A 13,567-nucleotide genomic window follows, 5' to 3' on the forward strand; every position below is an offset into this window, starting at 1 on the left:
AGAGAGAGAAAAAATCCCTTACTTTGTTATTGACTAATGATCTATTAATTTGTAAGTTTAACAGACTTAATTCCTTTACACCATTAATTCTCTGTCGTTTTTTGAAAAGATCTTATTTATTTGAGAAAGAGAGCGTAGATGTGAGTGCACCAGCGGGCATGAGGTGAGAAGGGCAGAGGGAGAGGGAGAAGCAGACACCCCGCTGAGCAGAGAGCCCAACGTAGGACTCAAACCCACGACCCTGAGATCATGACCTGAGCTGAAGCAGATGCTTAACCCACAGCCATCCAGGAGCCCCTCTCTGTGTCACCTTTAATAATCGAACTCCTGTAAACATTTTAAATTATATTTACAAATTTGTATAAACTCTTCAAACATCTAAAGGGATAGAGAAACACCCCCAACAGAGTGTTTCCTAAGTGGCTGTCATTCTTCCAGTGTGATGGATCCCACTGATAAATATATGGGATTGAACTGTTTAATCATTGAAGTCCTGTTTATTTTAAATCACACATTTAACAATAGTGAAAATTTCCTGCAGCTTCAGCTTCACTAAAGAAAGCAAATTCCCATCCTGAAGTGAAGTTTTGGTAAAAAAAAAAAAATAATAATAATAATAAATAAAAAAATGAGATCCTTATCTTGTTAGAGATTTGATTTATTGCTGGAGTCAGAGAACAATCAGGATTCAGGTTTTTCTAAGAGATTCTAATGGAGCCCAGGTTGAAAGGTTCAGCCTCTTCAAGAACCTCTTAGCTTTTTTCTCTTTTAGATCACTCAATCTTTCATACACGAAACAGTGTCTTTAAAGAGTTTGGTTTCACTAATTTCAGCCAAATAGACTTTTTTTGCGTGTGAGCAGCAGCTGCCTAATTAGCATCCGCCTTATTTCCAGGGGTGGGAAACATGGGAGATCTGGGTTTAAACTAACCTGATTGTTAATTTTAAAAACCGTGTGGTCTGTTTCATCAACTGCATCCATCAGATGGTCTGAAAATAAGAAAATCTTGCAGAATTCCAAGAGTATGAGCCTTTACCATTTTAATATGCCCATGGATTGAGTATATTGTAGTTCTCTTAGTCTATGTTTAATCACTGAGCCCAGCTGATATGGTAAGCAGGTGTTGGTGCGCATTGTGACCTTGAGTAATGTGACCTCCCTTGCTTGTTACCTTCTTCATGTTTATTTTTGCCAGGAAGAAATGGCTTTCACCCCAGGAAACATCCTCAGTGATAACTATGGTCCCCTCCTCCCCCTTTTATTTTCTGTTTTGCATCTGCATGGTCTTCTCCTTTTTCCTGTGTACTTTTAGCTATAGTGTGTGCTTCTTTTATTGCAGTTGTAAAAGAAAAAAAAAAAGTGATATTTTATTTGAAAACATCCTGGCTAATGTTTCCAATTAAATGAACAGAACGAGTAACCCCTTTCTATGCTTCATTCTATATAAACTCCCAGTGACAATGGGATGAAAAGTATTATTCATTGAGTAAAAATGTGCCTCTGCTTTGCATATTATTTATTCCTCATGGTAATCTGTATTAATTAGTGTATATTAATAATGCATATTGCTAATTACAAGAATCTAGGAAACTAGCCTAAAATCAGAGTGTTAGTGAGGCCGTGATTTTGAATGTAGATTCTTTTGGCTTTAGAGCTGTATTACTTACCTGTTGGTATATAATATTAGTAAAACCAACAGTGTTTTGCAACAACAGACATTTATTATTATTATTTCACAGGTTCCGTGGGCCAGGGGTCCAAGCACAGGGGTCTAAGCCCTCTGCTTAGGGCCTCACAACACTGTAGTTGAGCTGTCAGGGCTACAGTCTCACTGAGATGCGACAAGGGGGGGCATCTGCTTCTAGGCTCACTGAGGCTCACTCCGCTGGCAACATCCCTTTCCTTGTGAAGTCTTCTGTGTCTGGCTGGCTGTCAGCTGAGGCCACCCTGTGCCTCTACAGGCCGCCAGAGTTCCTTGTCAAGTGGCCCTCACAGTATGGCTAATTGATTTGTCAGAATTAGGAAGGGAAAGAGACAGAGACTCAACACGACAGTCATTGGGATCTCATGTAATGTCACCATATAATGTCCGTGTGAACATAACTTCCCATCCTCTTTGCTGTATTCTTTGGTTAGAAGCAAGTCACAGGTCCCACCCACACTCAAGGGGAGGGACTCACGTCAAGCGGGGAAGGCAAGCATCCCAGGGGTCACCTTCAGAGTCTATCCACCATGGAGACTTTCCAGCTTCTGGGAGGCTCAGGCTCCACCTTCTGTGGTCAAGATTCTTCCCCACATCACACTGGGGAAGAGGTGCCATCGTGTTCCAAGGGACTCTGGGTTAGTGTGTTCACTTCCCTACGCTAATACTCCCAGTCTGAGCTGAAGATGTATTGGGCTGTCCTTAAAGCCAACTATCTATTCTCTTCTGAGTGGTGAGCTATAGGGTCAAAGACTGTACCTCTATGTATACATATATCTATACCTAGCTGCCATCTGGGAAAATGAGTTCTAGGGTCAGGTCATTGATAATTACATTGTACTATTCTCCCTATATCTTCTTTATAACATATCTATTTGATATAGAGAGAGGCACGCACATGTTTGAGTGGTAGGAGGAGCAAAGGGAGAGAATCTCAAGCGGACTCTCTGCTGAGCTGAGCATGGAGCCTGATGCTGGGCTCAATCCCAGAACCCACAAGATCAGGACCTGAGCCAAAACCAAGAGTCAGACATGCAACCGACTGAGCCACCCAAGGGCTCCAGTTTCTCCCTATATCTTACTTTAGAGCTGTTTCCATTTTAACCTTTCAGATTTTGTCAAGAAAATGATGGAGTACAGAATTCCAAATCATGAACTTATGTATCTACAGTGTTTTTGTGTCAGTTTCCCGTGATCTACAAACTAACAAGGCTTTCATCATTTCATGCTTATTTTTTTCAAGGTTTTTATATTTTCAGTGTAATAGCAAGGCTTGGAGAAAGGAGATCTACTGGGACACCTGGGTGGCTCAGCAGTTGAGCATCTGCCTTTGGCTCAGGGTATGATCCTGGAGTCTCAGGATCGAGTTCCGCATCAGGCTCCCTGCAGGGAGGCATGCTTCTCCCTCTGTCTGTGTCTCTGACTCTCTCTGTGTGTCTTTCATGAATAAATAAATAAAATATTTTTTTAAAAAGAGAGAAAGGATATCTACATTGTGAAGTAGTAAAGCTGAGGTCTAGTCTTGAATATGTGTGTTTTAGCTACACTGACTGGGTCAGTTCTGGTGCTTGTGATCAGCTTCGTTTTCCTCATGGCTGTGTGATGAAGGAAGGGTAGGCTTTCTTCTGGTTCTAAAATTTTGATTTGATCCTATTTTGAGTTGGGTAAGGGACATATAAACAAAATAAACATGACTTCTACACCAAACTGTATAATTCATATGCATTTGCTTAATACTTTACTCCCAATAGAACACACATACTAGGAATTATCTAAATGGAAGCCATTTATATCAATTTCTAAGGGAAAAATTAAAGATAGAAGGAAAAAAAAAACTCTTAATTTTGAAGTTTTATACTTGTATGTCTGGTCCATGCTTGAGAGACCCCCTCTCAAACATCGTGAAGTAAAAATCACAAGAAAGTAAAAGGTATTGTTACTCAGATAATGTAAGTGAAGTGCCCTCGGGCAAAGCTGTGCATTTTGTGATTTTTTTTTTTCTTTTGAAGTAAATAAAGTATACTTTGTAAAGACCGGTGTCATTTTGCAAAGCAGTATACCTGTAATTTTTGCACGATTTTTTTGTCTTACCACTGTTGACTGGATTAGGGTCATTTTCCAACTTTAACAGATACTGCATGTATATAATAAATACATCCTTACTATTCAAAGGGAGCCCAGTCAAAATTTACATTTTCCATGAAGCTGTTGGATACGCCTGTATTTCTTTCCCTGTAGGAGCATACCAAGGAGTGATCTGGCTTTATTAAGGACATATGCTTAGCTGGAATGTATAGTTTATATAAATGTAAACCAAGAAATGTGAAAAATCAAAATGGGTTTTTACTTTACTTGTAAGAAAGTCCTGGAAAGTTTTGACAAAGAAGATTTGAGCATGAGAAATTTTGCTTAGCCTCTTAATCTTGAAATCTAGTTTTTACTCAATGTCATGGCCATACGTACTGGTTAACCTCACTGAAAAACTAGAGATAACTACGTTTTCCTTCTTTTTTTTTTATCTTCAAATTTGTTTTAGTCAAATAATGTGCATTTGGGAGCTTTGTTTATGTTTTCATTTGCAGGGAGTAACATGCAGTGGATTCTTCTGGCTAGATGATGCAGCTGAGCATTTTGCCAACTGGATTAAACTGGGGAAAGACTGTTGCAAGAGATTTTATGCAATCCATACTGGTCATATACCTTTGAATAATTATTTTATAGCAACACTAGTAGAGTGATTTTCTTTATTTTAATGTTTGGAATGAACCCAAACAGTCAATTACTCTCTCCCTGTAGAATTTACGTTTTCAACTTTGTTGAATTAGGTTAATTAGGAATGCGATGGACCTCCCCCCCCCCCCCCCCGCAACGGCCACCTCCACAGCATTTTTAGAGAGTAATTCATTTGTGTTATAACTGCCTGTTTAAAGAAGCAGATGACTTTCAGAGCAAAAACAGTAAATATCTAATTTTTATCTATACAATATACAGTATAGATAAATATATGCACTTCCTATAAATATAATATGTAATGTAATATAAAATGATATTGTAAATATAAATGTAGTATAAAGGTAATATATATTTATATTTAGTTTTATGTGTGTACACATATACATACTATACATACTACATAACTATATATACATATTTAGTTCCTATAATGTGTGTGCGTCCTATAATGTGTGTCTATTTTTAGTTCCTATAGAACCACATGTGTGCTGGGATGAGTAGAAAGTATTCAGTCTAATGATTGCTACTAGTATGACTTTGTTAAGTAAGAACTTTTTTAGCATCAAATCTAATCTGAGTTTCTACCAGAGTTGTCTGTGGTTAGGAAATGGAAAGAGCGGACCCCCTAGTATTGGTGGGCCTGGACAGATGGCCCATAAGTTGGATATCAGAGGTTCTCTCTATGCTTTGGTCTACAGAAAGCATTCTCTCTCTGCCTTCTAACTTCCTAGAATGATTACTTGGGACTCAGATCTTTGAGTCCCTATAAACTCTCCCAGACTTCCACCATGGCTAGGCATTGACCAAACATGAGCACCCTAAGTTTGGGAAATGAACAGTAGACTGGCTTTGTAAAGAATCCTGGGACGTAAAATAACTCATCTTGCTTATTATTATTAGCTTCAGGTGATTTCTCTTTCAAAAATTTTAATGACATCAACAACAGTAACCATAACTTAAATGTTTCAAGTCTTTATTCCGCACCAGGGACTGCAATCAGTACTTCACATACGTCGTCTAGTTCAGCCATTAGAGCAACCTAACAGGTTGCTTCTTTGATGCCACTTACCTTATGCACACTGCTGAGTAGGGAAAGGCATCAGTATAATGAGGAAATTGTCCTGATTCATAAGTTATTTTACAGCATACTTATGTCTTGAAATATTCCAAGAAAGCTTTTTTTTTTTTTTATTAAAAGCTAAGACTTAGCTACGTAAGAAGATCATAAAAGAAAAGCTGAAAATCTAGCGCAGCCCCCTTATTGAGTGCAAGTAGAGCCTCCACATTAGTGTCTACAATTGATAGATAATATGTCCACCTGGAGGAGCTGTGGGTACAGGTGAAACTATTGCAGAGTTATTTCTCTGACATAAAATAAGAGATTAATGAAGATAGCTAACTACTGGATAATCAATTTTTAAATTTTGATGAAAAAAAATGCATCTATTTGGAAGCAAATCACCCTCAATACCTACCCTTTTAAGACTTAGTTATTTATTTTGGAGAAAGGGCAAGCGAGAGTGCAAAGGCATAGGGGAAGAGGTGGAGGGAGAGGGAGAGAGGGTATCTTCAAGCAGACTCCTCACTGAGCTGAGTGTGGAGCCCCACATGGGGCTCGATCTCATGACCCTGAGATCAGGACCTGAGCCAAAATCAAGACTCAGACACTTAACTGACTGAGCTACCCAGGCACCTGTAGATACCTACTCTTTGAAGGAAGAGCCACAAGCCCAAATGTTTAAGGCTGGAAAATATTGACTATGATGCCTGGTGAAAATATTTAACTGTTCTAGTATGTATGTATCTTTCTTTCTTTCTTTCTTTCTTTCTTTCTTTCTTTCCTTCTTTCTTTCTTTCTTCTTTCTATTTTAAGACTATTTTTGTTTTGGTTAGTGTTCTGGATAGAAGAACACATATTATTTTTCAGGTCCATACACATGGTGTTACAGAAATGTTTGTTCTGCTTTGGTCCTGATTTTGTAGGCAAGGGAAAATGCAGGTGAGTGAGGTCGAATAGTCTACCCACTTTCACGTGGTCGGTAACTGGTAGATCCAGGAGTGGACTCCATCATTTCCACTGCCGGGCCTCTCTTAACTTCAGTGACATGAGTATCAATTAAGTTTAATTTATTTTTTTCCTGACTGCAGCCATTTTTTAACATGACAAAAGGAAATTTTCACATAAGAGGAATTGCGTCTTTGGTACCGCCTTCTGCAAGATGGGTTTCTTTCGGGTTGACATCGGTTGATTAATTGATCCCTTTATTTTATGAAATATGTTTCTTCACCTCTCATAATACTCTTTGTTCTGGTTTGCTCTCTGGTAATAACATAGTCATCCAGCTTTCTTATTAGCATTGCATCGTGTATCCTATCCTTTCATTTTTCATGTATCTGTGTCTTTATATTATATACAAATGGAGTTGGGTATGGAAATGGATTTTCAACCTCATATGGAACAGGTCAAAGAGAAGATTTTACTGGAAAAAGGAGAAAGCTTGCAAGACACTGTGCTCTCCCCAAATGCCCAGGGTTGTTGGGACATGGGCTGCCCCAGCTGGAAACCCTGGATCCAAAAGAAATGCTGTCCCCACTGCTGGGTTGCAGATAGACTCTGCATTGGCCTCAACTGGATGTCACCTGTTCTGCTGGAGGGAGGATGGAAGACGGGGCTCTCCAAGGAGGCTAGAGTGACATTTCCTGCTCTTCTTCCTCTTCCTTCTTTAAAAAATCGCACTCTTTACATCTTCCTCAACTGTACTCTATTGTCTCTCATCTCCAAACTTTAGGCCTGAGGTAACATGGCTTCTGAAAGTTCAGAGAGATTTTAGCAATGTGAGGGTGTACTCTGGCGAAAGAAAAGGGAAGCTCTTCCTTTTTCAGCACATTACCCTGGAAATGGTTATTGCTGAATCCCAGTCATGGAAAAACACAGAGCTGAGGAGGGAGCAGGAAAACGCAGTTAGATCTTCTCCATGAAAATTAAAAATCATCCAACAAAGTAGAAGTCCAGATACATGGTTTCAGTTTCACCACTTTAATTGTCGTTAAGATAATGACTGTGACTTCCTCTGGTTCAAATCCATTTGGACCATAGAGGGGAGCTCACTGCCCCTCCCGCCGTGTATCTACATGGTATGTCCATGTGTCCGCATGTGTGGTGTGTCCGTGTGTCATGGGAAGCCTGCTGCTCCTGCTGTGATGCACGGCTGAGTCGAGGCATAAACCCTATGTTAGCCGACCTACTACTGTACATGTCTGTATTTTTTTTTTCTACTTCAGGAAATAGAATCCCATTTAATTTCTGAATTACATGTTGAATTACTTGCTAAATAATATTTCGAAGGTTAATTGTGTGAAGCATTTGTAAACGACTCAGGCCTTGAACATATTCCTAGGTCAGAAAAAGCCAGTGTTTTCTGACTGTGCTTTTGGATGTATTATCTGTAGGGAATCTATTTGTCATTTCATTTAAAAATAGAAGGATCCGTTTCACTCCATATTTACATGGATGTGTACTAGTATGTGAAAAAAAAGTAGAAGGAAATAATCTGCCATTTAGAAATGTGTGTGTGAGAGTGTGTGTTTAAACCTTATTCAGATTTATTGTTACAAAAGAAGGATGGTTCCTTTCAATATTCCCTAAGCAGATGAAGCTCATTGATAATAATATTATAAGGAAAAATAGTATAGCTTTTAATATTATTAATTACTACTCATTTACTGAGAAAAATCTTCCAAAGAGACCCCCCCTTTTTTTGTAACTATGCAATGATATAACATTTAGGCCAAACCATGCCTTAAGAAAACGCGGCAGATACATTCTAAATTATTATTCAAGCTAGATTTATATTTATGGATTATCTATATATTCTTGTATGCTATCCTAAGGCAATGAGTTCTGTAGATATATGCCATTTATTCTAATGTCTTTAGGAGGGTACATTTTTATTTGCATAGCCACATCTCTTCTGGATGCCATAATTTTAATAAAATGGATCGGCTGAGAATGATTGCCCTAAGCTATAGTGCATTATTGTTTGGCAGAAGGATTGTTGCTGTAGGGGGGGGGGGGGGATGAGACTTGAATTGCATCAGTGCTGTTTGCATCCAACTTGCAAAATGCATGGAATCTTTAACAAAATAGGAAAGATTAGAGATGTGCTGTCTTTTCAACTCATTCAAACGGACAGCCCCAATTCAGCCTGCTGAGAAGACAGTACGTGAGCAAGCACCAAGTTGTTAACACTGGAATAGTGTGTTGTTCTGGTCAAGTGGCCTGGACGTGCCTGCAAGAAGAGTGAAGTGTGCCGTGGGTCTGCACACTGGCTTGTCTTTCACATTAAGATTTATGTTTTATGGATTTGCTCTAAGATAAAAGGAGAAAGAAGCAGTTCTCACCATGGGAGACCTCGCTACTTCTTTATGTCTTCCGTTTCTTCCTTTCTCTTATTTCCAGGGTATCTCTTTTCATATCAGAAGTCTTACTGAGTGAACCAAAGTATCGGTCTCTGTGTCTCAGGCATTTCCTTTTGTTCGGGGTGAAACCCAGTGATAACCCCTGTGAGGAGTGATGGTCGGGGAGGGGAACAGATTGGAGTTGTCAAAAGGGGAAGAGGCAATAGATGATGAAACTCACCAAGTGGTTGAATGTCCTCCTGCCACCTTCCTCTCCCAAGCTCATCATTTATAAATAGTGGAATAAAGGTTATTTTCGCCTTGCAGAGACAGGGCATTTTCTTTATCAATGCCAGATAGAACGTTGGGTGTATTTGCTGGAAAACAGATTTGCCAGTCGGCTGGGGTTTAAGCCTGTGATCTTATTAAAGAATCCCTACGAGTGGCATATGTGTTCAAATGACTGTCTTTGGCCTGCAGGTACGATTCTGGTGGATAACATGCTCATCAAAGGGACTGCGGGAGGACCAGATCCCACCATCGAACTTTCCTTAAAGGACAACGTGGATTACTGGGTGTTGCTGGACCCTGTCAAACAAATGCTTTTCCTGAACAGCACGGGCCGAGTTCTGGATAGAGACGTTAGTGACTTTTTTTTTTTTTTCCCTTTGTCCCCACATCACAACCTTATTATGGGTTTAATAATGCACGCATGTGTTGATATGATCTCCCAACTTTTCTTTATATAATTTGACATTTTCTGTGCTTATCCACAAAATTTTTTTTTAACTCCTTGAAGGAAGAATAAGGAGGGAAGGGACCATCTGAGTCTGAGAGAGCCATGGTATATCCCTCCAACATCCAGGAACACGTTGAGGGTAGAGTGCCCCCCAATAAGGGGGGTGGTGAAGTGGGAAGAGTAAGAGAAGCTTGGTGAGGTCCATGGCAGCGTCTGGAAATGCAGCTCGGTGTCACTTCGAGTTTGATGGGAAGAGTAGAGGAGCTACTCTTGGCTGATGGATGAGTTTGTGGTGGGTGCTGGTAGACCTATAAAGACATTAAAAGAAGGTGAACATGAGTTTCTCGGCAACGTGCAAGCCCAGCGGTGGCACGTGACCTAAGTCTTAATTAAAGTGGTCTAACCTAGGTATCCTATCATGAAGGACAGCCAAATTACCAAAGCTGTTGGATGTCTCACTTCTGAAAGACTTGAGTTGATTTCAGTGGTTTTCCAATGCAACTCTATTCTGAAGGACATCCTTTAGTATAAATATACTGTGTTCTGTGTCTCAAACTAAAATATTATTTTAATTTCTTACAAAAAATTGTCTTTTAAAGATAAATATCTACTTCTTTGGTATTATTATTATTATTATCATTATTATTTAATTTCTGATAAGGGCGGCATTCATTGGACATTAGCTAAATTGAAACAGTGCCATGGGAATACCCTTAACATGGTTTGACTTAAAAGTAATAATTGCAAAAATGTACACAAGTATCATTTAAAGAATCATCTGAGCTGTTTTGTGTGTGTGTGAGTGTGTTTAACACAACAATCAAAACTAATTTTCTTCTACTCAAAACGTTCTTTTGGATTAACAATGCTATGTTCACATTAAACTTGGCAAGATACTTTGTAAATTAGTGTTTTCAGCAGACACCCACCTGAATCAGCTAAAGATGCTGTGGATGAGGACATCTAAAGACTATTAGTTGTGAAGTGAATATTGAAGAGGAAAATCTATAAATATGAAGCAAACAAAAGGTTGTCTATCTTATGTTAGCCTTCCATGGTTTTTGTTTGCTTGGTTTTTTTTATTGTTGTATGTGGTGGTGGTGGTGGTATATTTTACTAGCCTGCTGCTCTAGGGTACTCTGTTTAGGTGAAGAAAGTCTAAGTCCACTCAGCTAGTTAACTAGGAAGCCATGGTGCCGATTAGTTGGGTTTTGGTGTCAGGGAACTCTTCTTGGATAAATGTGTGAGCTGGATTTAAGCAAAGAGTTAGAAGCTAGCTATCAGCATAGTAAAAGGAGTAGCATAGAAGAAGTAGGAAGCAAAGGATGAATATGAGTAACACCACACACAGTGTGTGGTGTGGACTTGCTAGCTGGTGAAGGGGCCATTGAGTGAGAGTGTAACAGTAAAAGGGGAAGAAACAAATTTTTTTTAATTTTATTTATTTATTTATTTATTTATTTATTTTTTTGATAGTCACAGAGAGAAAGAGAGAGAGGCAGAGACATAGGCAGAGGAAGAAGCAGGCTACATGCACCGGGAGCCCGACGTGGGATTCGATCCCGGGTCTCCAGGATCGCGCCCTGGGCCAAAGGCAGGCGCTAAACCGCTGCGCCACCCAGGGATCCCGGGGAAGAAACAATTTGATGTAAAGAAACTGTCAAATCTTTATAACATACCAGGAATGAATTGCACCCTTGAGAAATACTTCCTCAGAGGCTCACCCTATTGCCTTTTACCAGTAGTAAATTTCCAGGAGTCAAGGAAATAATGACACTAGGCTGAAATTCGCTCTTTGCTTGATGGGTTTATTGGTAAGTCTTCATTTTGGGGAAGGGGAGCCCTTAGTCAGGATTCTGATCAAATATATGAACTTACTTCTCAAGAAAAAGTTTATTTGCACATAAATAAATTACACGCCATCAGATTCAAGAGTTTCACTAGCTACGAAGCTTATACAGGCCCCAGGTTACCAATCTTGCCTTGGGTAAAGTATCTTCCTACCTTTTTTACTCTCAGATTGTTAGAGAATCTTGCATCTCAAAAATCAGTCATTGTAAATAGAACCAAGGGAAGAAATGATAATTTACCTCATATGTACTTTTCTATCCCGTCCTACTGGAGTAACTTGCTGTAGTCTTAATGCTTTCCCTAGCGATTAGATGCCGGCCATATTTCCCTTAATAGAAAGTGATCTCCTTGTGCCTGGGAAAAAAATAAATCTCAATATAACCTCTTACTTTGGTGCAGTTTACCATGTCCTACATTAACCTTTGAATTTTTTAAATTCCTGTGAATTGCTGTCTCTGATGCCGCAATGCTCTTAGAGCTTTATTCATCAAAGTTTAAAGGCTTTTATTATGAAAATTCTTAACCCATCACCCTTCTGTTGTGTGTGAAGCATAGACTATTGCTACTAGGAAAGGAGCATGGCAAATCAGTGCTTTTAGTCCGAATCTAATCACATTGGAAATTTTAATTTTATTTAATTGTAAAATAATATATGCTTATGGTAGACATATCAGAAAAAAAAAAGAAAAAAGAAAAAGCAGGGACACCTGGGTGGCTCAGTGGTTGAGCATCTGCCTTCAGCTCAGTTGGTGATCCTGGGGTCCTAGGATTGAGTCCCACATCGGGCTCCTTTCAGGGAGACTGCTTTTCCCTCTGTCTGTGTCTCTGCTTCTCTCCGTGTGTCTCTCATGAATAAATAAATAAAATCTTTAAAAAAAAGAAAAGAAAAAGCATATGTATATATATGGTTTTTCCCTCTAAGGAACAAATTTAGACTTAGAATTTCTTTATCTAGATTTAATATTTATCCTGCTGTATATTTTTTAAGCACATATATGTGTTAGCATGTGTCTTTATATCATACTGTTTAAAAAGTTTTTTTTTAAAGATTTACCTATTTATTTGAGAGAGCAAGCATGTGCAGGGGAGGGGGAGAGGGAGAGGGAGAGAATCTCAAGCAGGCTCCCTGCTGAGGGCAGACCTCCACACGGGGCTCCATCTCAGGACTCTGAAATCACAACCTGAGCTGAAACCAAGAGTTGGTTGTTGAACAGGCTAAACCACCCAGACACCCCTTTTCAGGCTGCTTTGTAATTTGTCATATACATCCTTCCATGTGAATGAACGTACACATCATCCTTTTTAATGGCTGTGTAGTGTTTTGCTGGATGAATAAATCAGGATTATTTTTCTTTAAAAAAAAAGGTTTTACTTATTTATTCATGAGAGATGGGGGGGGGGGCAGAGACACAGGCAGAGGGAGAAGCAGGCTCCATGCAGGGAGCCCGATGTGGGACTCGATCCCGGGTCTCCAGGGTCACACCCTAGGCCGAAGGCAGCGCTAAACCGCTTGGCCCCCCAGGCTGCCCAGGATTATTTTTCAAAACAATCTCCTATTTTGGATGTCAGGTCTGCTTACAACTCTTGGTGGCTTTTTTTCTTGTGGTGCCTTTGGCTCGTTTTGCTCTCAGGGTAATGCTGGCCACATACAGTGGGTTTAGAAGAGTTCCCTCTTCTGTGTTTGGAAGAGTTTGAGAAGGGTTGGTATTCATTCGACTTTGAATATTTGGTGGGATGGACCAGTGGAGCCACCTGGTTCTGGGCTTTTCTTTGTTAGGAGGCTTCTGATGACTGTTTCTCCCTCCTTACTAGTAACTGATCTATTCAGATTTCCTGTTTCTTCAAGATTTAGTCTTGCTTGTGTCTCTAGGAGTTTGTCCATTTCTTCCAGACTGTACAATTTGTTAACATATAATTATTCATAGTAGTCTCTTATGATCCTCTGTATTTCTGAGGTATCAGGTGTGACGTCCCCTCCATGTTTCTAATTGTATTTATCGGAGTCCTCTTTTTTGTTGCTGTTCTTGGTGAGTCCAGCTAAAGATTGGTCCATTTTCTTAATCTTTTCAAAGAAAGCTTTCAGTTTGGGCTCCTGGATGGCTCAGTCAGTGAAGCGTGTGCCTTCGGCTCAGGTCGTGATCTC

General features: G+C 39.6%; 1 protein-coding gene across 1 annotated transcript in view; it reads left to right on the forward strand.

The window, feature by feature from the left end:
* PCDH15 (protocadherin related 15) overlaps nucleotides 1-13,567 on the forward strand; it is a 906,505-nt gene that overhangs the window by 394,713 nt on the left and 498,225 nt on the right. The window contains 1 exon segment of the mRNA XM_035706656.2: nucleotides 9,315-9,475. Within this exon segment, the coding sequence (XP_035562549.1) occupies nucleotides 9,315-9,475 (161 nt within the window).

This window comes from Canis lupus, chromosome 26, assembly GCF_003254725.2.
Source record: "Canis lupus dingo isolate Sandy chromosome 26, ASM325472v2, whole genome shotgun sequence".
NCBI lineage: Eukaryota > Metazoa > Chordata > Mammalia > Carnivora > Canidae > Canis > Canis lupus.